At 44.2% G+C, this 22780-nt stretch overlaps 2 protein-coding genes across 18 annotated transcripts in view; both read right to left on the bottom strand.

The window, feature by feature from the left end:
• Window positions 1-7817, bottom strand: part of CKAP5 (cytoskeleton associated protein 5) — a 112989-nt gene extending 105172 nt beyond the window's left edge. For 6 of the 13 annotated variants that reach the window (XM_085011205.1, XM_013994362.3, XM_021085233.2 and 3 more), the window contains exon 1: window positions 7749-7817. The gene's annotated coding sequence lies outside the window, so the exon portion shown is untranslated. Of the gene's footprint in view, window positions 1-7071; window positions 7547-7748 lie in introns of those variants that run through there. The other 7 variants (XM_021085232.2, XM_085011196.1, XM_021085235.2 and 4 more) reach the window with 2 other exon arrangements.
• A 7919-nt stretch (window positions 7818-15736) lies between these two features.
• The window catches only part of LRP4 (LDL receptor related protein 4), a 57093-nt gene continuing 50049 nt past the window's right edge, over window positions 15737-22780 (bottom strand). For 3 of the 5 annotated variants that reach the window (XR_014836993.1, XM_021085230.2, XM_085011207.1), the window contains exons 37-38: window positions 21836-21977; window positions 15737-18267 (exon numbers count right to left, since the gene is read on the bottom strand). Coding sequence is in view for 4 of the 5 variants with exons in the window: in XM_021085230.2 (XP_020940889.1) it covers window positions 17935-18267; window positions 21836-21977 (475 nt within the window). In the remaining variant the exon portion in view is untranslated. Of the gene's footprint in view, window positions 18268-19927; window positions 19990-21835; window positions 21978-22780 lie in introns of all 5 variants that reach the window. The other 2 variants (XM_085011206.1, XM_085011208.1) reach the window with 1 other exon arrangement.

The raw sequence follows: 22780 nt of genomic DNA, 5'->3' as shown, positions 1-22780 counted from the left end.
CAAAGACAAATACCATATGATATCACTTATAACTGGAATCTAATATCCAGCACAAATGAACATCTCCTCAGAAAAGAAAATCATGGACTTGGAGAAGAGACTTGTGGTTGCCTGATGGGAGGGGGAGGGAGTGGGAGGGATCGGGAGCTTGGGCTTATCAGACACAACTTAGAATACATTTACAAGGAGCTCCTGCTGAATAGCATTGAGAACTATGTCTAGATACTCATGTTGCAACAGAAGAAAGGGTGGGGGAAAAACTGTAATTGTAATGTATACATGTAAGGATAACCTGACCCCCTTGCTGTACAGTGGGGAAAAAAAAAAAAAAAAAAAAAAAATGGCTCAGAGTTCCGGCATGGCTCAGTGGTTAACGAATCCGAATAGGAACCATGAGCTTGCAGGTTCGATCCCTGGCCTTGCTCAGCGGGTTAAGGATCCCGTGCTGCCGTGAACTGTGGTGTAGGTTGCAGACATGGCTCGGATCCCACATTGCTGTGGCTGTGGCATAGGCCAGCGGCTACAGCTCTGATTAGACCACTAGCCTGGGAACCTCCATATGCTGAGGGTGCGGCCGCAGAAAAGACAAAAAAAAAAAAAAGTTCCAACTGGACTTTTTAAAAGAGTTTTAATGTTTTATGTTTTGTAGCTTTCCTTCCTCAACATTTGTGATCAAACCAACACTTCTAGTTAGCTTGTAGCAGTGCTGCATAATTTTAGCTCTTGATTTAAACAAGTAAGCAGGGTGAAATTGTGTATAAAGAAGCAGTAGAATCAACTCGAAGGAAGTCAACAAAACCCAGGCTGCAGAAAAGACTTTTTCTGTTTATTTCCCAGGAGTTAACTTTGTGATAAATAAAACACTACTTTAAGTCTTATGACTGAAAAAAGGAAAGACACTGGCATTAAACAAATAATTTCATATCAGGAAATACTTGATACTAGTCAACTTTTTCCTCATCTTTACAGAAGGGATCTAAAAGTCACTTTAATAACCTCTAAGAAATACAATCAAGATAATGAAGAATTAGATTTCTAATCTCTTAATAAAATAATAAGACTCATGTTTGAAAAGACATGAGGCCACCAAGGCTTATCTGACATCCTATCTACACCAAAAATGTCTGGCCATTCAAATTGAGTCAGAATTTATACTTTAAATGCATCTCTAAGCAAAGATCATATGCTAGGAATAAACACCTGCTGTTGCAGAGTAAGGGAAAACAATGTTTTCTGTGGCACTTAAAAAGTTATGGGGAGAGTTCCCACTGTAGCACAATGGGATTGGTGGTGTCTCTGCAGCCCTGGGCCGCAGGTTTGATTCCCCAGACCCATACAATAAGTTAAAGGACTGGCATTGCCACAGATGTGGTGTAGGTTGCAACTGGCCTAGATCCGATTCCTGGCCCAGGAACTCCATATGCTTATAGGTGCCCCCGCCCCCAAAAAGAGTTATGGGTGGGGGAGTCAGATCTCCGTAAAAAGCATATCGCAAAGAGGACATTTATTGGGGATATAAGTTTCCTCTGAAATTTGAAGAACCATATTAATTCATGTTTAGCTTAATATAAACACAGGTGCAAATATATAAAAACAACTATATGTATGTGCATATACCAGGGTGAGTATAATACATATATTACCTAGCTCTGTCCACTGAGCAGGTTTAGGAACAATGACACCCTATAGGCACCCCTAACCCTCACACCTTGCCTTCTAAATACCACTGTCTCATAAAAGAAACCAGGGCTCCTTGGAGAAATGACTGATTCTATGGCTGGGATAGGAAAAAATATAAGATGATATTGGAGCATCTTGGAGTACCATAAAAGAAATGTTCAAAAAGGAAAAAAAGGATAGAAGCACGTTAAGGGACACAGAAGCCAACCTAAAAGAGCCCCCAGTGGTCAAAGGTAGAAAAAAATCAAGCAAAAATAAGTAACAGAATCGGATTATAATTCAAAATAGAAAACATATATTCATACTGATACAGATAAATGGTTAAACAGAGAAATAAATGGGGGAGAACTGACAAATCTTTCTTACAAAATTCCAAATACTCTATGTAGATATTCTTCCCTTCAGAAAGTGGAACTTAAGTCCTCCATCCACTCTGAGTTAGACTTAGTAACTCACTTCAAAAGAATAGGTCTCCTGGGAATTCCCGTTGTGGCGCAGTGGTTAACGAATCCGACTAGGAACCATGAGGTTGCAGGTTCGGTCCCTGCCCTTGCTCAGTGGGTTAAGGATCCGGCGTTGATGTGACCTGTGGTGTAGGTTGCAGAAGCGGCTTGGATCCCGAGTTGCTGTGGCTCTGGCGTAGGCCGGCAGCTACAGCTCCGACTGGACCCCTAGCCTGGGAACCTCCATATGCCTTGGGTGCAGCCCTAAAAAGTAAAAAAAAAAAAAAAAATAAATAACTTTACTACTTAACCTGGCAAACACTACCTTAACCAAATGTACAAGGTTAACATCATGAGGGATATCATGTGAATATCACATACTCCCTGATAGGAAATGATGGTATTTTGTGGCGTTCTTTCAAAAAACACATAACCCTTGTGTAAAAATGAGAAAAGCATCAAACAAACCCAAAGGAAGTGCAATCCACAAAATAACCAACTAGTCCTTCTCAAAACTGTCAAGGTCATGAAGACAAGGAAAGTCAGAGAAACTATCAAAGACCAGAGGAGACTAAGAGAGATAACAACTAAATGCATTAGGTTACTCTGGATTAGATTCTGAAATAGAAAGGCAGTATGAATAGAAAACCATAGGTATCCCAACAAAGGCTGGAGTTCAGTTAAAAGTAATGCATCAATGTTGGTTTCTACACTTTGACAAATGTACCGGGTAAGATATAACAACAGGGGAGACTAGGTAAGAGATATATAGAATTCTTTGTATCATCTCTACGACTTTTCAGTACATCTAAAATTATTACAAAATAAAAAGTTTATTTTAAAAAAAGTTTCCGGAGTTCCCGTCGTGGCGCAGTGGTTAACGAATCCGACTAGGAACCATGAGGTTGCGGGTTTGGTCCCTGCCCTTGCTCAGTGGGCTAAGGATACGGCGTTGCCATGAGCTGTGATGTAGGTTGCAGAAGCGGCTCGGATCCCGCGTTGCTGTGGCTCTGGCATAGGCCGGTGGCTACAGCTCCAATTTGACCCCTGGCCTGGGAACCTCCATATGCCATGGGAGCGGTCCAAAGAAATAGCAAACAGACAAAAAAAAAAAAAAACAAAAAAAACAAAAAAAACTAAAGGCAAAAGAAACTGCACATAAGCACTGTACTTCTAGCTGATAAAGTTCTCTCCTATGGGAAGTATGGATTAACAATTCAGATATTGCTATACATGTATACTGGAATAGAACAATTAAGTAAATGGATGGTGGAAGTCAAGTTTTGAACTGTTGAAGTAGAAATTCAGATCAATGGAGTTCCCGCTGTGGCTCAGCAGAAACAAATCTGACTAGTATCCATGAGGATGCAGGTTCGATCCCTAGCCCCACTAAGCGGGTTAAGGATCTGGCGTTGCCATGAACTGTGGTGTACATCAGAGATGTGGCTCAGATCTGGCGTTGCTGTGGCTGTGGCATAGGCCAGTGGCTATAGCTCCCATTCAACCCCTAGCCTGACAACCTCCATGTGCTGGGGGTGCAGCCCTAAAGACACCAAAAAAAAAAGAAAAAATTCAGACCAAGAGATCAACAAGGGGGAGACTAAAATGATCTATATGGCGGTGGATTAGACTTTGAGATTATCAGTAAGAACTCATGTTTAACTTAATATAGACACAGATGGCTACATGTAGAAATATATAGATATGTCTATACACATCACACCACAAACATTTCTTTACTCTGTTAGCTGACAGGGCTTAAAACAATGACACCCTAGTGGCAATAAGAACACTTGTACTCAGATCTTGGTTTCTACTACCATTCTCCAATAAAAGGTACCAGGGCTCCTTGGGAAAAATGGCTAATTTTAGCACTATGACAAGAAACATACGAGATGAGCCTAGAGTATCTCATAGCACCAGAAAGTAGAGAATGCTCAAAAATAACTAAATAAAAACTACACACACATCCTCATATACCCGGATGTGGGAGTGTTAAAGGGGCACAGGAGCCAAGTGAAAGAGCTCTCCAATGGATAAAGCTGGAACAACCCGAGCAACAAAATAAAGAAGTATTGGAATATAATTCAAAGTATTAAAATATCCTTCAGTTCATACTAATAAAAATACTTTGACTAATTATGTACATATTCCACCCCAAGGGCGGGGAACACAACTCCTCCCCCCATAAGTGGACTGCACATAATTACTTCCTTCCAAAAAGGACAGTTTGGAAAGGGGAAAAGAGTAACTTTACAGTGGAGAAATCTGACGACACTACTTCAGCCAGGTGACCAAAGACAGTATCAACGGTCATAAATCATGTTGATAATACACTTAATATGATCTGATGAAAATGGCATTCTCCCTGTGGCCTTCCTTCTCAAAACTCATCGCCCTAGTCTAATCATGAGAAAAACAGATAAATTCTTTTTTTGTTTGTTTGTTTGCTTTTTAGGGCTGCACCCATGGCATATGGAGGTTCCCAGGCTAGGGGTCGAATCAGAGCTACAGCTGCTGGCCTACACCACAGCTCAGGGCAACGCCGGATCCTTAACCCCTGAGCAAGGCCAGGGATTGAACACGAAACCTCATGGTTCCCAGTGGGATTCGTTTCCTCTGGGCCATGATGGGAATTCCCAGATAAGTTCTAACTGAGGGACATTCTACTATACACTTGACCAGTACCCCTAAAAAATTCTACAGATTCAAAAGTTTTTAAAAATGGGGGGGGCAGGGGGGTGGAATGGCGGGAGAAGCTGGATGTATCTTCTTTCCCAGTCAACATAAACATAATACAGCCAACTGATTAGCTATATACTGTCTTTATCACTTTAATACATAGAGAAGACCTACTCCAGTTTTGGCTAACTTTGTTCAACAAACATTTTTTGACCACCTTCTTTGTCCCAAGGATTGTTTGAGGCACTGAGGTAACCTCACAGATAAGAGGTGGGGGGGGGGGGGAATCTATGCTCTGCTTTCATTTTTGTGGGGAAATGAGCTAATATACAAGCAAACAATAAATGTCCTATCATACAGCAATAACTGCTATGAAGTTAAAAAAAGAAAGAGAGAGAGATAAATGTGACCAAGAGGGTTACCTCAGTTGGAGCCTAGAAAATGCCTCTTTAAGGAAATGACATTTGAGTTGAGAACTAAGTGAGGTCTATATACAAACACAGGCTTGAGGTAGGGGTAGAGCAGGTAGGAAGTTCCAGACAGAATGAACAAACACAAAGGCCAAAAAGAATAAGCTTAATATATTTGATGCATAACAAGGAGGCAAGGCAACTGCCCTTATAGTAAAAGGGTGAGTAACATATTCTGAACTCTATAGATAAGAATATGCATTTAAAATTAATTAAAATTAAAAACTGAAATTGAAAAAAAATCTCAAACCTCTCCAACACTGATCACCAGGAATCCATCAATCATAATCAGATCCAGATCCAAGTTCATCCCCACATTAGTCCTCCCCTCCCACTGTCATAGCTGCCCATCTCCCACATGGTAAATACTGTATTTTGAACTGCTCCACTTTCCCTCTAAAAACCACCATTCCTATGGTTCATAGTTCATTATGTCTCTGATAAAAGTACTAAAAAAAGGAGAGAGAGACAGATTTTACCCAGAAAATGATTCTGAATTCTCCCAAAAAGATTTCATTACTTCATACAATACAACGAGAGGTTAAGAGCAAAGGCCCTGAAGACAAACTAACTTGGGTTCAAACCGAGGTTCTATCAATTGTATGATTTTGAGCAAGTTGCACAACCTTTTTAAGATCCAGTTTCCTCATCTGTAAAAAGTTACAAATTAAAAAAGACAAAACATGGCATATGGAAAATTGCCATGGAATAGTCAATTAATGTTAACTACTGCTGGTAAAAGTATTTGAGCATTTATTTTGTTCAAGGACTAGAACTAGGCCAGAGGGATTATAGAAACTACAATTTGCTACAGCAAACTGTTTGAGAGATAAAATTGTCAAACTCCCTTAGGTCAGGGGCTTTGTCTTTTTCTGGTTCACCAGTGTATTCCCAGAATCTAGAACAATGCTTAACACACAGTAGGCATCAATCTCAATATTTACGGAATGAATGAATGAGACTCCATTAAGTCAAAGGAGCACCAAAGAGCCTGGCTTTACTCCAATATAAAGAAAAGTTTTCATTCCTCATCAAGATTTTTTAACGATAACCTAAAGCATTGGTAAAGATGTTTATTATTTTTTATTTTTAATAACCTCCCCAAAACCTAGGATAGGGCTCATAATATTAAGGTACTCAAATTTATTGCAGCTAAAAACTATCAGTTGTAGAAAGCTATATAATACTCTTCATCATTCAGAGGTGATGATCAAAAATTTTAAATAAATTAAATTGATTTCACCTTTCTCTATATTACTTTATAAAAACAAGAGCACAGTTTATCCAGTCACTTAAGAGAAGTCCAAATCTTTTACCATCTCTTAAAAGTTTCAAAAGATTGTTAGCTTAATTTATCAGCTCTTTAGGTCAAAGAAGGACTTTTCAGGGTGATGAAAATGGAGAAAGGAGGAGTTCACCTCTCTAAAAATGAGTTTTCAATTACTATAATTATGCATAAAATAAGACAAGGAGCATTTCTGGGCCAAGATTTGAAGTCTTAATTCCCATGAGAGTTAAACTGGAGCCATGAATAAATTGGGGGCAAGTTCAGCAAAAACCTCTTCATCCTCTATTGATGCTGAATGAAAAACGCATTGTTAACATTCATCAACACGAATGTATTTTCTAATACACAGTAGCCACTTTGGCAACGTAACTTTCATCATTTTCTATCCCAGAAACAAAAAGAATGCATTCAAATCCAGCCTGACAATTACCACGATTGCGGGGTAGCTATCGTAACAGCCAGAGTGGAAGGAGCTAAAAAGTAAGAATCTAGTTTACCGAGCCCCTACCTTAAAAGTAGCAAGGCCTGCTTAACCTACACTGCTGGCTATTGTATTGGTCCCCCAAATCTTCAGAGCTGGAAAGATATCTGAACTCCACTGACATCTTTGGAAGAGAAAGCCAGGCGGAAGGGCGGAGCGGTATGATCCGAATCGTTAAAATCGCACCACGCCGGTGGGAACACAGGTGCGCGGGCAGGACCACAGGTGCGCGGGCAGGCCCCGGTCCCCCTGTCCTTGTTACGTTCTAAGGCGACCAGGCCCTTCACATTCACCACAGCCCTCGGAGGCTCTTACTCACCCATTCATTCATTTGACAATTACGCGAGGGGCGCCGTAGCAGCCCCAGCTCGCAGGCCCCCGCCCCAGTCCCCGAAAACCCGGAGCCTCCAGGAGAGGCCCTGCGCCGCCCGCGTCGCCGGCGCTGCCGCCCGCAGCCCACGGCAGCGCGCTCTGGTCACCAGCCCCAGCCTCCGTCGCACACGAGCGCCCACGCCCCCCGCCCTCCCAGCCGCCTCAGTCCCCCGGCCTCCGCCCCGCCTTGCCGCCTCAGATCCGCCGGGTTCTTGGGCGAGGGAGGCGCGTGTCGGCGAAGGCCCCCCCGCCTGGGGTCCACGGCCTCGCCGCGCGCGCGACTCCAGAACCCGAGGGCCTAGGTGGGTGGGTCCGGCCCACAGTGCACTCACCTCCGCCGGGTCAGAACCGAGGGGCTTCTCCAAGCCGTTTGAAACCGCTTGGGCCGCCGCACACCCCGCAGTGTCCTCGTTGTTTATTGGTTCCTCTCGGACCGCCCATCACACTTCTATTGGTCCATTTGAAAGAACTATGGGCACGCGCCGCCCGCAGCCTTAAAGGGGCCGCGCGCAGGCGTGATTCCCTTGGGACTGGGAGCTGCACTGTCAGGTAGGGCAGAGGGTAGCTGGAGCCAAAGCTGCAGACAACCCCAGAAAGGATGATGGGTGTTTATAGAGCTGTGCATCCGCGGCCGTCAGCATTTTGCTTTATTTAACTACAGGTATTTAAACTGCTGTCAACACCTGGCACTTTTTTTTTTTTTTTTGGACTCATTTCATTCACCAAATATAGATTTGCAGTTAAATGTGTTGGGAAAACTAGAGAGGCAGCTAGGATTTAATGGAAAGAGGATGAATGGAGACAGAACGCTGGATTCTAGTGTTGGACCTTCTCTGGGTAAACCATTTTTCTCAGTATATCATCTGGAGCTTAGTTTCCTCACCTGTAAACCGGGATAATGATGAATCCCTTATAACCTTAATGTGAGGATTTAATATAACTAATTGAATGTCTAGGACGGGCCTTTAAACAGTAATGTGTTCTGCAAAAGCTTAATACTCCTCTTATTCATAAAAATGAGAAGCTTGAAGTTCCCGCTGTGGATCCCATGTTTCAGCAGCTATGGCGTAGCTCCCAGTTGTGACTGGGATTCGATCCCAGGTCTGCGGAATTTCCATATGCCACCGGTTCGAGCATTAAAAAAGAAAAAAAAAATGAGAGGCTTGGTTAATACGGTCTCTAAAATTCTTTTTTTTTTTTTTTTTTTTATTATTTTATTTATTTTTTTGTCTTTTTTTTGTTGTTGTTGCTATTTCTTGGGCCGCTCCCGTGGCATATGGAGGTTCCCAGGCTAGGGGTTGAATCGGAGCTGTAGCCACCGGCCTACGCCAGAGCCACAGCAACGCGGGATCCGAGCCGCGTCTGCAACCTACACCACAGCTCACAGCAACGCCGGATCATTAACCCACTGAGCAAGTGCAGGGACCGAACCCGCAACCTCATGGTTCCTAGTCGGATTCGTTAACCACTGCGCCACGACGGGAACTCCTCTAAAATTCTTGTTTAGCGCTACATTCAATGTTTCTATGAATACGATCTTGTCCTAACCCCCAAGGAATTTGCAAACTACAGTGATCAGAGGAATAAAACATACAGACTAGTAGCTAAAATTCAAAGCAATGTGAAAACAATATAAAAGAAAAGCTGTGGATGTTTATCTGAAGGGAGAAATTAGATGGGGGAGGATCCGTGAAGGGGATAGATTTTTAATCTGGGATTTAAAGCATATGTCGATTACCAAGAGGCTAAGAAATGGAGAGGGCATGGGTGACAGTAATAAAACAATTGTCTTTTAAATCTGTCAAATTGGCAAAAGTGAAAAAGTTTAACCCTTTGGTTGGCCAAGGGGCGAGTAAACAGACACTCAACCTCACTTGTTGAAAGAGGTATAATTGGTAAAAACTTCTAGGAGGACAGTTTAACGGTTATTAAAATGTAAAATATACATAATTTTTGACCAGGTAATGCCACTGATAGGAATTTGTCCTACAAATCTATGTACGTATGCAAAGAACAAAAAAAACACTGCAGCACTGATTCAGAAAATGAATAAAAAACTGGAAATTAAATGTTCATCTATAGGGAATTTATTACACGAATTATGGCATATTCATTCAATAGGATACCATGCAACTATTAAAAAGAATGTGGTTAATCTATATCTGAGGTTAAAAATGCACAAATTTTGTTTAATTGAAAATGGCAAGTTGCAGAAAAGTATACATATATAGAATGGTTTTATTATATATAGCTAATGTATGTGTATTTGTGTGCATGCCTTAAAATGGGGAACATGAGGGTGCCCTCTGTGGCTCAGCAGTAATGGACCCAACTAGTATCCGATGACATGGTTAGAGTTGGATCCCTGGCCTCGCTCAGTGGACTAAGGATCCAGCGTTGCCATGAGCTGTAGTGTAGGTAGCAGATGTGGCTCGGATCCTGCCTTGCTGTGGCTGTGGTATAGGCTGGCAGCTACAGCTCTGATTCAACCTCTAGCCTGGGAACCGCCATATGCCACAGGTGCAGCCCTTAAAAACAAAATAAAGACAAAAAAAGAAAAGAAAATGGTTAGAACTTTACTAGAATTTCAAAAAAACTTAAGAGGGGTGGGACTCACTAGGAAGGAAAAGGAATTTTTTACCACTGATATGTTAAAAAGTTTTTTTTAAACAGAAGGAACAGGGAGAGCATGTAGTAGTGGGAAAAGTACAGCCAAAGGCAGAAAGACAAATTGCATTGTGAATTGGGAGTTGAACATGTGGGTTTGATTTTAGAACAAGGTTCATGTTGGGAAGTAGTGGGACACAACATTGACAGAGAAAGTTGGAACAATTTTGGGGGGGGGTCTTGAATACTTAGGTAAGGAATTTGTACTTTAAGTAGGCAATGGGGAGCTATTGGTTTCTGAGCAAGGGAGTAACACAATCAGAACTGCACTTCTGGAAAACGAATTAGCTTGATTGTCTAATTCTAAAATGGGTTAGAGTTGAGAGCCCAGTTAGGAGTCTGAAATGAGATAATAGTGGTAGAAATGATGAGAACAGATTCAAGAAAGAGTGAAGGATTTGGCAATCGTCTAGATTAGGTAGAAAGGTGAGGGTGGAGCCCATATAGGGAGATGAGTCAAAGAGTGTGACAGAATTTGAGCCTAGGGACTGGGAGGCAGTGATTGCCTGAATGGAAGTAGAAAGTCAGGAGAAGCCGGTCTTAAAGAAAGGACAAGGCATTTAGTTCCAGACCTGTTTACTTTTACATGCCAATGAAACATTCAAATGGAATCATCTAAGTAGTCTTAGGAAATACAGGAGGAAAGCTGTGAGAAGAAATTAGGACTCAAGTGATTTAAGCTTTGAGAATTACATCCATAGAGTGAAAAGATCAAATTGTGGCTGAGACTTCAGAGTGGAAGAGTGGAGTGAATGAAAAAAAAGAGAGATGAGGACAGATCCACAGGTAAGGTAGGAGAGGGGAGCCAATCAGAGCAAAAAGGTGACAATAACCTTTGAGAAGAAGGTTAGAAATATATGGAAGCAGTCTTCTTCAGTCATTGATCACTGGCATATTTACTTTATTTAAATATTACCAGAAATAAACGGAATAGTACATTAAGGAGAACAGATGGTAACGTGGAATTTTGTCAATAAAGGATGGGTGGCGTCTAGGTCCTGGAGAGTTAGAACAAGATGGGAGAACCCCTTTTTGTCTTAGATGGTTTACCTATAGCTTCACTACAGGTGGGCAGTAGATGTCTGCGTCCATTAATTTATTCATTCATTCAACAAATATTTATTGAGCATCTAGTATGTGCAGGGACTGTTCTAGGCATTTGCAATTGTCAGTGAACAAAATAGACCCCCCAAAAAAATCTCTTCTCATGGTACTTACATTACAGTGAGGAAACACAGATGACCAACAAGTAAAAAATCGTACAGCGTGTTAGACAAAATGTGCAATGGGAAAATAGAAAAGACTGAAACAGAGTAAAAGGGATTGAGAAGTGGAGGGAAGGACGGTAATTTTATAAAGGTGGTCAGAGTGAGTTTGAAATGACATTTGAGCAAAGACTTGAAGAAGGCAAATCGTGAGTATATCTAGAGGAAGAAAGTGCCAGCCAGAGGGAACAGCTATGCAGAGACCCTAAGGTGGGAACATATCTGGCTAGTTTAAGAAACAGGGAGGAGGCCAGTAGAACTGGAGCAGAGTAGTTGGCAGTAAGAGGGTGGTAGGAGCTGAGATCTGATAACAGAGGGCGGGGAGTGGCAGATTCTGTAGAGCCTTGAAGAAACTTAATACAGTATCTTGCCCATAGTTGATGTTCAATAAATGTTTGGCCAGTCCAAGGTTATCATCAAATGGCATTTACCTATATATTTATTAGTGCCATGTGTACCTACTTTATTCCTGGGGCTTCTCAATAGTTCTACCTAAGGAAGTTAATAATAGGACCGTGAAACCCTCGTGCGTGTTAGATATCAAAGTGAAGCAGGAGGCAAATGACAGACATTGTGGCTGCTGAATAACTGTGCTGGGCACCCCTGAAAAGTCTTCTAGAGTTGGGTCAGTGGTCATTCCATCATGATCACAAGCAACATTTTGATTTGAAACATCCCTACCATGGGACATGGATCCACACTTCCAGCCTAAAAGGAGCAGCTTCAATGATTGACTTTCAGTCCAAGCACCCCCTGCATTATTCCCTGGAGACAGCAGTGGTGATGTTGACACGGATCTCAGGTGGCTGGGGTTTTAGTGTCTGGACTGGCCTCCAAGACTCCAAAGGCTATTCCATCTAGCACTTAGTTGCACTTAATAGGTGCTGGTTAAATGAAGGAATGGATAGCTTTTTTTTCTCTTTTTTCTTAGTCCATTTCCCCATAGGCCCCAAAATGCTGGGTATATAAGAACTTAGACCGCAGGAGTTCCATCATGGCTCAGGGGTAACAACAAACCTGACTACTATCCATAAGGATGTGGGTTCGATCCCTGGCCTTGCTCAATGGGTTAAGGATTGGGCATTGCCGTTAGGTGTGGTGTAGTTGCAGATGCAGCTTGGATCCTGCATTGCTGTTGCTGTGGTATAGGCTGGCAGCTGCAGCTCTGACTCAACCCCTCGCCTGAGAACTTCCATATGCTGTGGGTACAGCCCTAAAAAAAAGAACTTACACCACAGAAGCATCAGCCCTGCTGAAGAGGAAGTAGGCAGAAGGGAAGATAGGGACCTTGTGGGCAGGCTGTCAACAGGCTGTTAGGGGCTGGAGGAAAAGCCACTGAAAGGTGCAGGATAAGTGAGAGTTCTTGGCTCTTTGTTTCTTGCAAAATGAAATAAGCATATTGTATATCCTGGGGCTAACTTCAGCGTGGGGTTTAAACTCTAACCCTTAATTAGGCTGTCTGGATCTGTTTGGTTTTTGTTTGTTTGTTTGTTTTTTGTCTTTTTGCTATTTTTTTGGGCCACTCCCGTGGCATATGGAGGTTCCCAGGCTAGGGGTCTAATCGGAGCTGTAGCCACCGGCCTACACCAGAGCCACAGCAATGCGGGATCCGAGCTGCATCTGCAACCTACACTGCAGCTCACGGCAATGCCAGATCCTTAACCCACTGAGCAGGGTCAGGGATCGAACCCGCAACCTCATGGTTCATAGTCGGATTCGTTAACCGCTGCGCCACGATGGGAACTCCTGGATCTGTTTTAACATCAAGTCAAGGATCCCAAAGTTGTGAGTGGAGCCTTGACTGGAACTAAAACCTCTGTTCCCTATGCCAACCTCTGCTTAGCCTCTGTCAGCAGGAGAATGATCTGGAGAGAAAATAAATGGACAAGTAAGGGAATGTTTCAAAACAAAGGCTGGCCTGAAACACCCCCAAATGCACATCCTATTAACTGGATCTGTTGAGTTATCTTCAAACATGAAGGAAAGACATAGAATGTTTCTTAGCCACAAAAAGGGGCAAAACCACATTGCTTCTATCATTATATCCATTAGTAGAAGTGACTGAAGATGCCCTTGAAAGTCAGTGCATTACATTTAGAACCTTGTGCACCCTCAGTTCTTGTAGATAATTCTTCTAGGTTCCCATGCAGCACTGACTTTCTGTTTTTTTTCAGGCCTAGGTTGGGTGAAAGCTTTAATTCATGCCATGGAGGCTTCGTTATGTGCTACAGAGATCTTTTCATCTTAGGTTCCACAATTTGTTCATCTAATATAAAAAGAAGGGCAGTGACTGTATTTTGAACTTAGTTTGCAAAACTATGTCCAGTTTGTTAGAATTTGACTAACCATCTCCCTACCTATCAGTTTTAGATTTTATATCTAGATAACTACACAAGGAATTCGCCATTCGTCCTTGTTTCATCCCCAGGATTTTCTGCAAGGAACATAAATACAAGTCTCAGGCCAGAAATGACCTTAGCAATCATCTGGTTCAACCTTTTCATTTTACTGTTCAGGAAACTAATAGCAGGCATAGCTTGAAAACAGGGTGCTAGTCCTTGATACTATTCCTAAATTCTCATTTGCCACTGGTTCAAATTCCTGTCAAGACCTGGGCCATTCAGGCTGGCCCCATCCTTTCCCATCTCCTGCTGAACTGACAGGACTCCCAGGTCAGCAAAGTGCATTCATAAAATTTTGTTCTCCCAGAAACACTTTCAGTTTTCCAAGTAAATGGTATGTTCAAGCATTCATTTTTTTCCCCATCCTATTGGAAAAGTTCTTCTCCAGTTCCTGGCTCTAGTGGTCAACTGTTCATGGACTGGCCCATAATTCTGAGGCTCTGGAAAGTGGTACTTCCTACAGGTATATAGGCTTGTGCTTCAGGATGGATTTCCTTGCTTCACATGTCGTCCTTTTTTCTCTGTTTTCTTTTTGTTTTCTTTTTTTCAGAAAAGAAAGGTGGAGATGATGGTTTCCTTGAGCTATTCCAATTGTTTTTGTTCCAGCACCCCATCCCTCAGCAAAGTTAGAAGAATGATACATTATAGTTTATACTCAGATTTCTTGTCACTTACATATAAGAGGATTTCATCTTTTTTGCTTTCTCATTCTTCTTTTTTGGTGGGTGGTTGTTGATAGACTCTAAGCTCTGTGATACTTTCTTGGTCATGCTTGGGCAGTGTCCAACCCCTAGCAGATGAATGAATGAATGAATGGGAGCATCATTCTATGTATAGTTTGTGGTTTAGAAAATCAACCTTTTTTTTTTCTTTTTAAGGCCGCACCCGCAGCACGTGGAGGTTTCCAGGCTAGGAGTCAAATGGGAGCTGTAGCCACTGGCCTACACCACAGCCACAGCAACTTGGGATCTGAGCTGCATCTGTGACCTACACTACAGCTCATGGAAATGCTGGATTGCTGACCCATTGAGCAAGGCCAGGGATCGAAAGCACATCCTTATGGATACTAGTCAGATTCACTTCCACTACACCATGACAGGAACTCCCCAGCTTTTTAAAAAATAAAGGAATCTTAGTGTTCACTTGACTGATTCTCAAAATAACCATGAAACATGACTAAGATCAGGAGTTCCCATCGTGGCTCAGTGGTTAATGAACCCGACTAGCATCCATGAGGACGTGGGTTTGATCCTTGACCTCGTTCAGTGGGTTAAGGACCCGGTGTTGCCGAGAGCTATGGTGCAGGTTGCAGATGAGGCTTGGATCCAGTGTTTCTGTGGCTGTGGTGCAGGCTGAAGGTTACAGCTCTGATTTGACCCCTAGCTTGGGAACCTCCAAATGCCATGGGCGTGACCCTAAAAAGAAAAAAGAAAAAAAAACATGACTAAGATCAAACAGAGCTGGTGGCAGATTTGGGACTCGAATTAGCCCACCTTGTTCCCAGTCTGCACTTTTCTTACTACATCAGTCTTGCCAGTGACCATCACTGCAAGGCCAGGTCAAGTGCTGTGACACTGAAGTCCTCAAAGTCCTAGAACAGAAATAGAAGATACATGGTATACATGCCATGACACTTCCTTCTGGTGCCCAAAGGAGATATCACTAACCATCATGACACTTTTCCCACTGAGTCTTTACAGGACTTCAGGCAGCCACTACCAACCAATCAAGCACTCAAGATGAAACCTATCTGACACTCGCCTCTAGAGGAATTAAGGATTTCGGAAGCCTATGAACCCTGGTCTTGACCTCTCTTCTCATGACAAGCTGTATGTTCAGCCAGGAACCTCCCAACTTTTATGGCTCTTCATTCTCCCCACATCCCCAAGGGACTTAGAGGTGATGTCTGCAAGCAGCCCTTCCACAGCGTGGGCCTGCCAGACAGAACAGGTGCGGTTATTACTCATGACTCCAAGCCAGGCCAGGTGATTAAGAAAAGCTAAATTTATATTAAATTATCATAAAGTCCTAAAATACTGAACATAGTGGTTAAATAACTCCAGAAAGTCCAATCTCTCCAGTGAGTAACGTTAAAACCATTACACATGAGCATGGGAGAATCACTTCCATTAGTTTAGGACAGAGAGATTTTGCTTTTTACATAGTAAATCAGTGCTCAAATAGATATTTCTTCAAATATGTCCTTTCTACATTCTGAACAGCCCAAGTGCAATAAGACCTTTCCCCTTTCCATTCAAGAAAATGCCACTTTGCTACTCCCTCCCCATCCCCAACCACGAGTCTGAGGACCCAAAGTGCTCCTTCTTTTATTGCCCCATCAAGTGTGAGATGTCCCTCTTTCCTCCCAGGAGGAGGACCTTTCTTTCCCCTCTCTGTATCCTGGAAAATCCATCTTGGTCTGGCCTGGCTGTCCTGTGAGGGTCCAGACCTGGGGCTGGCTACTGAGAGTGGAGCTACAAGCCTGGCACCTGTCTCTAGTGACCTTAGAACTGACCAGAAAAAGTTTGCTCTGATCTTCCCTTTTCACTCACATGTTTGGCAGCTGATTTCTCAAAACCAAGAACCCCAGGAGAGGTTTCAAATCAGGAAATATCCCCTTGAAGCCCTCCCCTCCATTCCCAGCCCTCGCTGTCGCTTCTGATGTCTAAGTGAGAGAGATCTGGATTGGCTGTGGGCTAAAAGGGCTTCCTCAGTGATTCTCTCTACCTTTCTATTCCTTGTCCCTCACTTTGCATCTTTATTTAGGCCTCTTCACCCTAGGTGCCCACAAGGCTAGGTCAGAAAAATCAAATCAGGCACCCTCCCCCCCAAAAAAAAGCTAGGTAGAAATTTTAGGACAGAAAAGTCTCAACTCCCTCAATACTAGTGTGACACACATGCCTTTTGTGTGAATAAGCATGAAGCAGGTGATGGCAACTCAGCATGGAGAGGGAGTCACATGGCTGGGAGGTGCTGGAATAGGAACTTCACCACCTGTGGCCACAGGCTCTCTGTCCACTAACTTAGATCCCTGAGCACCTGAGAGAACACAGGAGGGTTAGCCTCATGGCCACTTCCCTTTAGGCCTGGGGTGCCCCAAGTCTCAACCCAATCACTCTTCTGACCATTTATGAAAACTTCCGGCCCTTCTTTGCAAGGTTATTTCTCCATCTTGGTGCTCAGAATCCCAGAGAATGAGGAGGGAGAGCGTGGCAGAACATTAAAGTCCAGGGGAAGTGCGCTGTTTGGTCTAAGCAGTGCTTCTCAGACATTGCAGAGACCCAGCCCTGGGGGCCCCACACTCCCTCAAGCCACTGGCTCACAACCCAGTTACTTCGAGGCAATGACTTAGGAAAGGTACTGGCCAGTGCTGGCACCAGGAAGAAATTCATATTGGCCAGCTGCTGTGTGGTAGGGACCCCCAGTCCTCTGAAGGTAGGAAAGGCTCCAGACATTCTAGCAGGAGGAAGAATAGCTTGAGCCACACCCCGATCTCACCAATATCTGCAGCTGAAGAAAACAACTCTTAGGGCAAGAATAACAGCCATTGCCAGCAATGGACAGGACACCCAGGCCCAATCACCCCAACAGCTTTTCCATGTTACCAACACACTCGAGGCTAGAGGTTTCCCAGGTGCCCATACCAGCTGGGCTGACGCCTCCTCCTTCTCTCAGCCTCTATCCTTCATCTCTCTCTTTACCCATAACCCCCACCCCCGCCCCCGCCCCCACCCCAGCCCCTGGTCAAGTTCTCTCAGAGAAGCGGCCACGCCAGCTCTGATGGGGGGCGTGCAGTCTTGGATCATCTGTTCCCGTGGGGCAGGCACTGAGAGTCCCAGGAGACGGGGAGGTGGAACACTGTACAGCCAAGGAATCACTGCTGAACCTGGTTTCGAGGAGGCTCAGGACGGAGTGCGAGAGGTGAGGTTGGTGGTAAAATCCGGGTTGCGATTCTCGGGATGCGCCATGATTTCCTGTGCACAGGTAGTTACGAACTCAGGGGGGAACAGCTCCCGCGGAGGGCTCGGGCTCGGGCTCGGGCTCGGGCTCGGGAGCAGTTACGAGGCGGGAGGAAGAGGAGCGGGACGAGCACATAGGAAAGGGGCCTGTTGTATAAGCAAGCACGAGGACCGGAAGTCCACGGAGGAGGAGGAAGAGGCAGGGAGGGAAGGGCACATGGGCGTTTAGACCTGGCTCTCTGAGGAGAGCTTGCATTCATGTCTCCAGCCAGTGTCTGGCAGGGAGCCCCGTCTTTCGGGAGTGGCTGCGGTGTGGACACTGCCACACTCCGACTGCTCTTCCTGCAACAGCTGCTCCGTCTCCGTGTCATCCAGGGAGCCAGAGCTGGCCTGGATGGACACGGTGTCTGTCTTCATGCATACATGATCCCGAAGAAGGCCCCCCCGGGAGCTGCGCAGTTGCTTGAGGTCATCCCACTCAGCGTCTTCCCCGGACAGGAGGCAGATCCCCTCTACAATCTTGACCTTCTCCTTGGTGTAGTTATGGTCAGGGCCACCCTAGCGTGGAGAATGGAGAGACACAGTCAGTCGATTGGCTCTCTGTAAAGGATCTCGTGATGAACCGAAAACGGAAGTGGATGGGGTAAGAGTGGGCGTGAAGAGTGCAAAGGTCTCACAAACAAATGGGGGAATTTAGTTAGAGCCAATTAGGAGGCTGAGCCTAAAAGGAAGGGAGCAGCCTTGGTGATTATTACCATGACCACACGGGGAGAAGGGAGAACCCTGGCATCCAGTCATGAGCCATGTGTTGGCTACCTCACCTTGGACAAGTTACTGAAGGACTCTAAAACCCAGTCTCACCTGTATAGCGTGAGAAGAGTCACCGTATCCATCCATACCTCACAACCAATGGCTGTGAGGGTTAAATGTGGCAATATACGAAATGAAATCAGGTGCTTAGCGCTTGAGATGCATTAAATCACGTTAGCCCTTAATACACGGTTAATGTGGCGTATTATACCGCATGCAGATGTACATGAGCAGAAGCAATTGACGAAAGCAATTACATGTGCACTTAATCAGACTTTTAAACTACATTTGTGCTATTTTATTTTATTTTTCTTTTTAGGCCTGCACCTGCAACATATGGAAGTTCCCGGGCTAGGAGCTGCAGCTGCCGGCATACACCACAGCCACAGCCACGCCAGATCCAGGCTACATCTTTGACCTATGCTGCAGCTTGCTGCAACGCCGGAAGCTTAACCCACTGAGCGAGGCCAGGGATCCAACCACATCCTCACAGACACTATGTTGGGTTCTTAACCCTCTGAGACACAAAGGGAACCCCACGTTTGTACAATTTTATTTTGCCTTTTTCTGAAGTATGATTGATGTACACTGGTGTGTTAGTTCCTGGTATACAGCAAAGTGATTCAGTTGTATCTATGCCTATATAATTCTTTTTCAGATTCTTTTCCATTCTAGTTTATTATAAGCTATTGACTAGGTCCATGTGCTATTTTATTCTTAATTCTCTTCTTTCTAATTTTCTTAAGAAGACAAGTTTTAGAAGGTAAGACAGGGGGGCTCTAGAAAACCCTCTCATTTGGGTTCTAAGCGTCAAACCACTGGGGTCCTGAAACCTATAAGCTTTTGTGGGAGGTTTTTCTGGCACTGCTGCTGTGAAACTTGGGGCCATTCCCAAGCAACCTGGGATCGTTCCAAGGACAGCCTTAAATTCTCCTCAGGCTTCTCCCTTTATGGATTCCTCAAAGAGTAGCCTCACTCCTGGTTTCTGGGGGATACCAACCAACATGCTGCCACTGCCAGGAGAAAATGGGCCATGGCTTGGGTTCTGTCCCTGGGATATGTTCCTGCCAAGAGCCCTGAAACTGCTGCTCTATTTTAGTAACAATTCAATTCCACAGATACTTACTGAGCTCCTACAATAAGCAGGATACTTTGACGAATACACAGTATAAAGTCTTGGGGAGTAATAGCTCCCTCGATCAAGCAAAGAAAGCACAAAAGCACGCATGCACACACACACATCCCCAGGCACCCAGCACCCCTCCAAGCTGCACTGGTGTCAGACAAGATGCCGACCACTCAGTGTCATCATCACACAGACATGAGGGGTAAGTCAGGGAGAAGTTGGTGACATGGCACTAGCAATTGGGGGGTACCACTCCCTCTACAAACACACAGCAACGGGTACCTGAAATCAAGAGGAAATCAGAAGAGAAAAGGTGAAAGACTATCAGAGGGGTGAAAGAGCTGCTGAGGAAAAAAACATACAACAGGAGAAAGTGGTCACATGATTTTAATTCCTAAACTATGGCTCTTATCGGGGTTCTTTTCTGGGGCATCAGACATTCCAGGAACCTAAGATGCTTCACAAATCTTTCTCTCAAGGATATTAATAGAGAAGGATCTACCATCCCTAAATCTGCAAGTTATCCCTGCAGGTTCTGGTCTGGCTTGTAGTGGAACTTTTTTAAAATTAAATTAATTTTTTTTTATTACGGCCGCACCCATGGCATATGGAGGTTCCCAGGATAGTGGTCTAATCAGAGCTGTAGCTGCCATCCTATGCTACAGCTCACAGCAATGCCGGATCCTTAACCCACTGAGCGAGGCCAGGGATCAAACCCGCAACTTCATGGTTTCTAGTCGGATTTGTTTCTGCTGCACCACGATGGGAACCCCGTGGAAGCTTTTTTAATAGGGGAATTCATGGAGCCTGAAAGCACATGATTATTAGGTAAAGTGTATTCATGATGCATGGGAGCCCTGTAGATGTGGGGGCTGGTTTTGACTGTGCTAGACAGGCCAAGAGAGTAGAAGGATGAGCTCTCATAAGGGATAATTTCTGATGCAGGGTTACAGGATTTCAGGAAAAAACAAGGGTCATATCAGACTAGGAAAATCTGGAGTCCCAGGCTATATTCCCTGGTGAAAATGGGACTGTTTTTCATGGCTAAACATCCAGCAAATAATTTCTCACTGAAGTACCAAAGGAAGGAAGAGAAGAAAAGCACATAAACTTTTAAAATTCTAGAGAAATCCCTTTAGATTCTCTGATAAGAGGAAGAATAGTAAAACACCAGCCACTCTCAATCCCAGGTGCCAAAAGCTTGGATTAGAAGTTAGAAAAAGAGGAGTTCCCGTCATGGCACAGAGGAAACGAATCCGACTAGGAACCATGAGGTTGCGGGTTCGATCCCTGCCCTTGCTCAGTGGGTTAAGGATCCGGCATTGCCGTGAGCTGCGGTGTAAGTCACAGATGCGGCCTGGATCTGGCGTTGCTGTGGCTCTGATGTAGGCTGTCAGCTACAGCTCCGATTAGATCCCTAGCCTGGGAACCTCCATATGCCACAGGTGCAGCCCTAAAAAGACAAAAGACAAAAAAAAAAAAAAAAAAAAGTTAGAAAAAGAGAATCCAGGAGTTCCAGTTGTAGCTCAGTGAGATAAGAACCCTACTAGTATCCATGAGGATGTGGGTTTGATCCCTGATCTTTCTCAGGGGATTAAGGATCCGGCATTGGCGCAAGCTATGGAGTAGGTCACAGATGCAGCTCAGATCTGGTGTTGCTGTGGCTGTGGCATAGGCTGGCAGCTGTAGCTCCAATTCGACCCCAAGCCTGGGGACTTCCATATACCACAGATGCAGCCCTAAAAAGAAAAATAGAAAAAGAGAATCCAGGAGCTGTTGGGTTTTGGGGTGTCTTCTACGAGTTTAGGCTTGTTTCAGAAGGGCACAGCCTCACTGCTGGGTAATGACAACTCCAAGAGGGAAGGAACCTCTGAGCCTGGGAAAACATCTTCTGGCAGGGAGGTGTACACTCAGATGAGTTTCACTCTCTGAAACTCCCAGAAAGTTTCAGATCCCTAAACTTTCTGGGATCTGCTTTCTAACCTTGACCTCACTAGGGTCCTTCCAGTTGGTCTCTTAGATTCTGCAGACCTCTCCAGAAACACAAATCACATTCTGTTCTTCTGTTCACTAGAACTTCTACAATGGTAGATGAATGACCGAGTATCCTTTACCCATCTATTCAGGCAACAGGAGCATAATCCCTCCCCTTCCAAAAAGAAACTCTTCAATATAAATTCTAATTCTTACCTCTTTCTTATAGCACAGTTGATTGTACATGGCTGGTTTGGGGACTGCTTCAATTTTCACTTCCTGAGTGGAAGTTCGGTAGGAAGGGTTGCTGTAGGTCAGGTTCCCCATTCCAGGATCAGTTAACTTGGATTTTTTGTGTCTTTAGGAGGAAAAGTGATGAGAAGTTAGTTCAGATCTTTATGGAGATAGTATCTGGGGGAAGCTGTAGCCTCTAAGAGGGACAAGTGATCCCTGCCTCCTGGAGCTCGCACTTTCTGAATCCCTGCCCCTTGAGTGTGGGCTGGGTCTGGTGACTCAGTTCTAATGAACAGAACATGTAAAAGTGATAAATACTAGATTAGGTTACAAGGAAACTCCTGACAAGGAAACTGGCTTCTATCTTAGCTTGCCCTCTCTGTCTCTTACTCTGGGGGAAGCAAGTTGCCATATTGAAAGTTGTCCTATGGAAAGGCCCATAAGGCAATGAACTGGTCAGGAAGGCCTCCAGCTAACAGCCTGCGAAGAACTGAATCCTGTGCTTGGAAGGGAATCCTTCCCCAGTTAAGCCTTGAGATAAGACCGCAACCCTGGCTGATTCCTGGATTGCGGCCTCATGAGACACCTTGAGGCAGAGGCACCCAGCCAAGCTGCATCCAGCTTTCTGACCCACACAAACTGTGAAATCGTAAGTGGATGTCATTAAATGGATGTCATTTTAAGTCGCTAAGTTTGGGGGTAATTTGTTATATAGCAATAGATAACTAATACACTGAGCTTTAGAGTCAAAACAGACCTATGTTTCAATTCCACTTCTGTTACTTACTAGCTAGGATGTTAGTTGACATAACCCGAACTTTCTGAGCCTGAGATCCCCATCTATAAAGTGAGGAATAATAATACCTGTATTACGGTATTATTATTATAATAATGATACCTTGTATTACAAGGTTGTGGTGGTATTGA

This window comes from Sus scrofa, chromosome 2 (genome assembly GCF_054392235.1).
Source record: "Sus scrofa isolate SSC_HxYL_T2T_F1_AM1 chromosome 2, Sscrofa_HxYL_maternal_Yorkshire_Landrace_v2.0, whole genome shotgun sequence".
In the NCBI taxonomy this organism is placed as follows: Eukaryota; Metazoa; Chordata; class Mammalia; order Artiodactyla; family Suidae; genus Sus; species Sus scrofa.
Note: the sequence above shows the minus strand (reverse complement) of the source record. Positions and strands in the feature narration are given on the sequence as shown.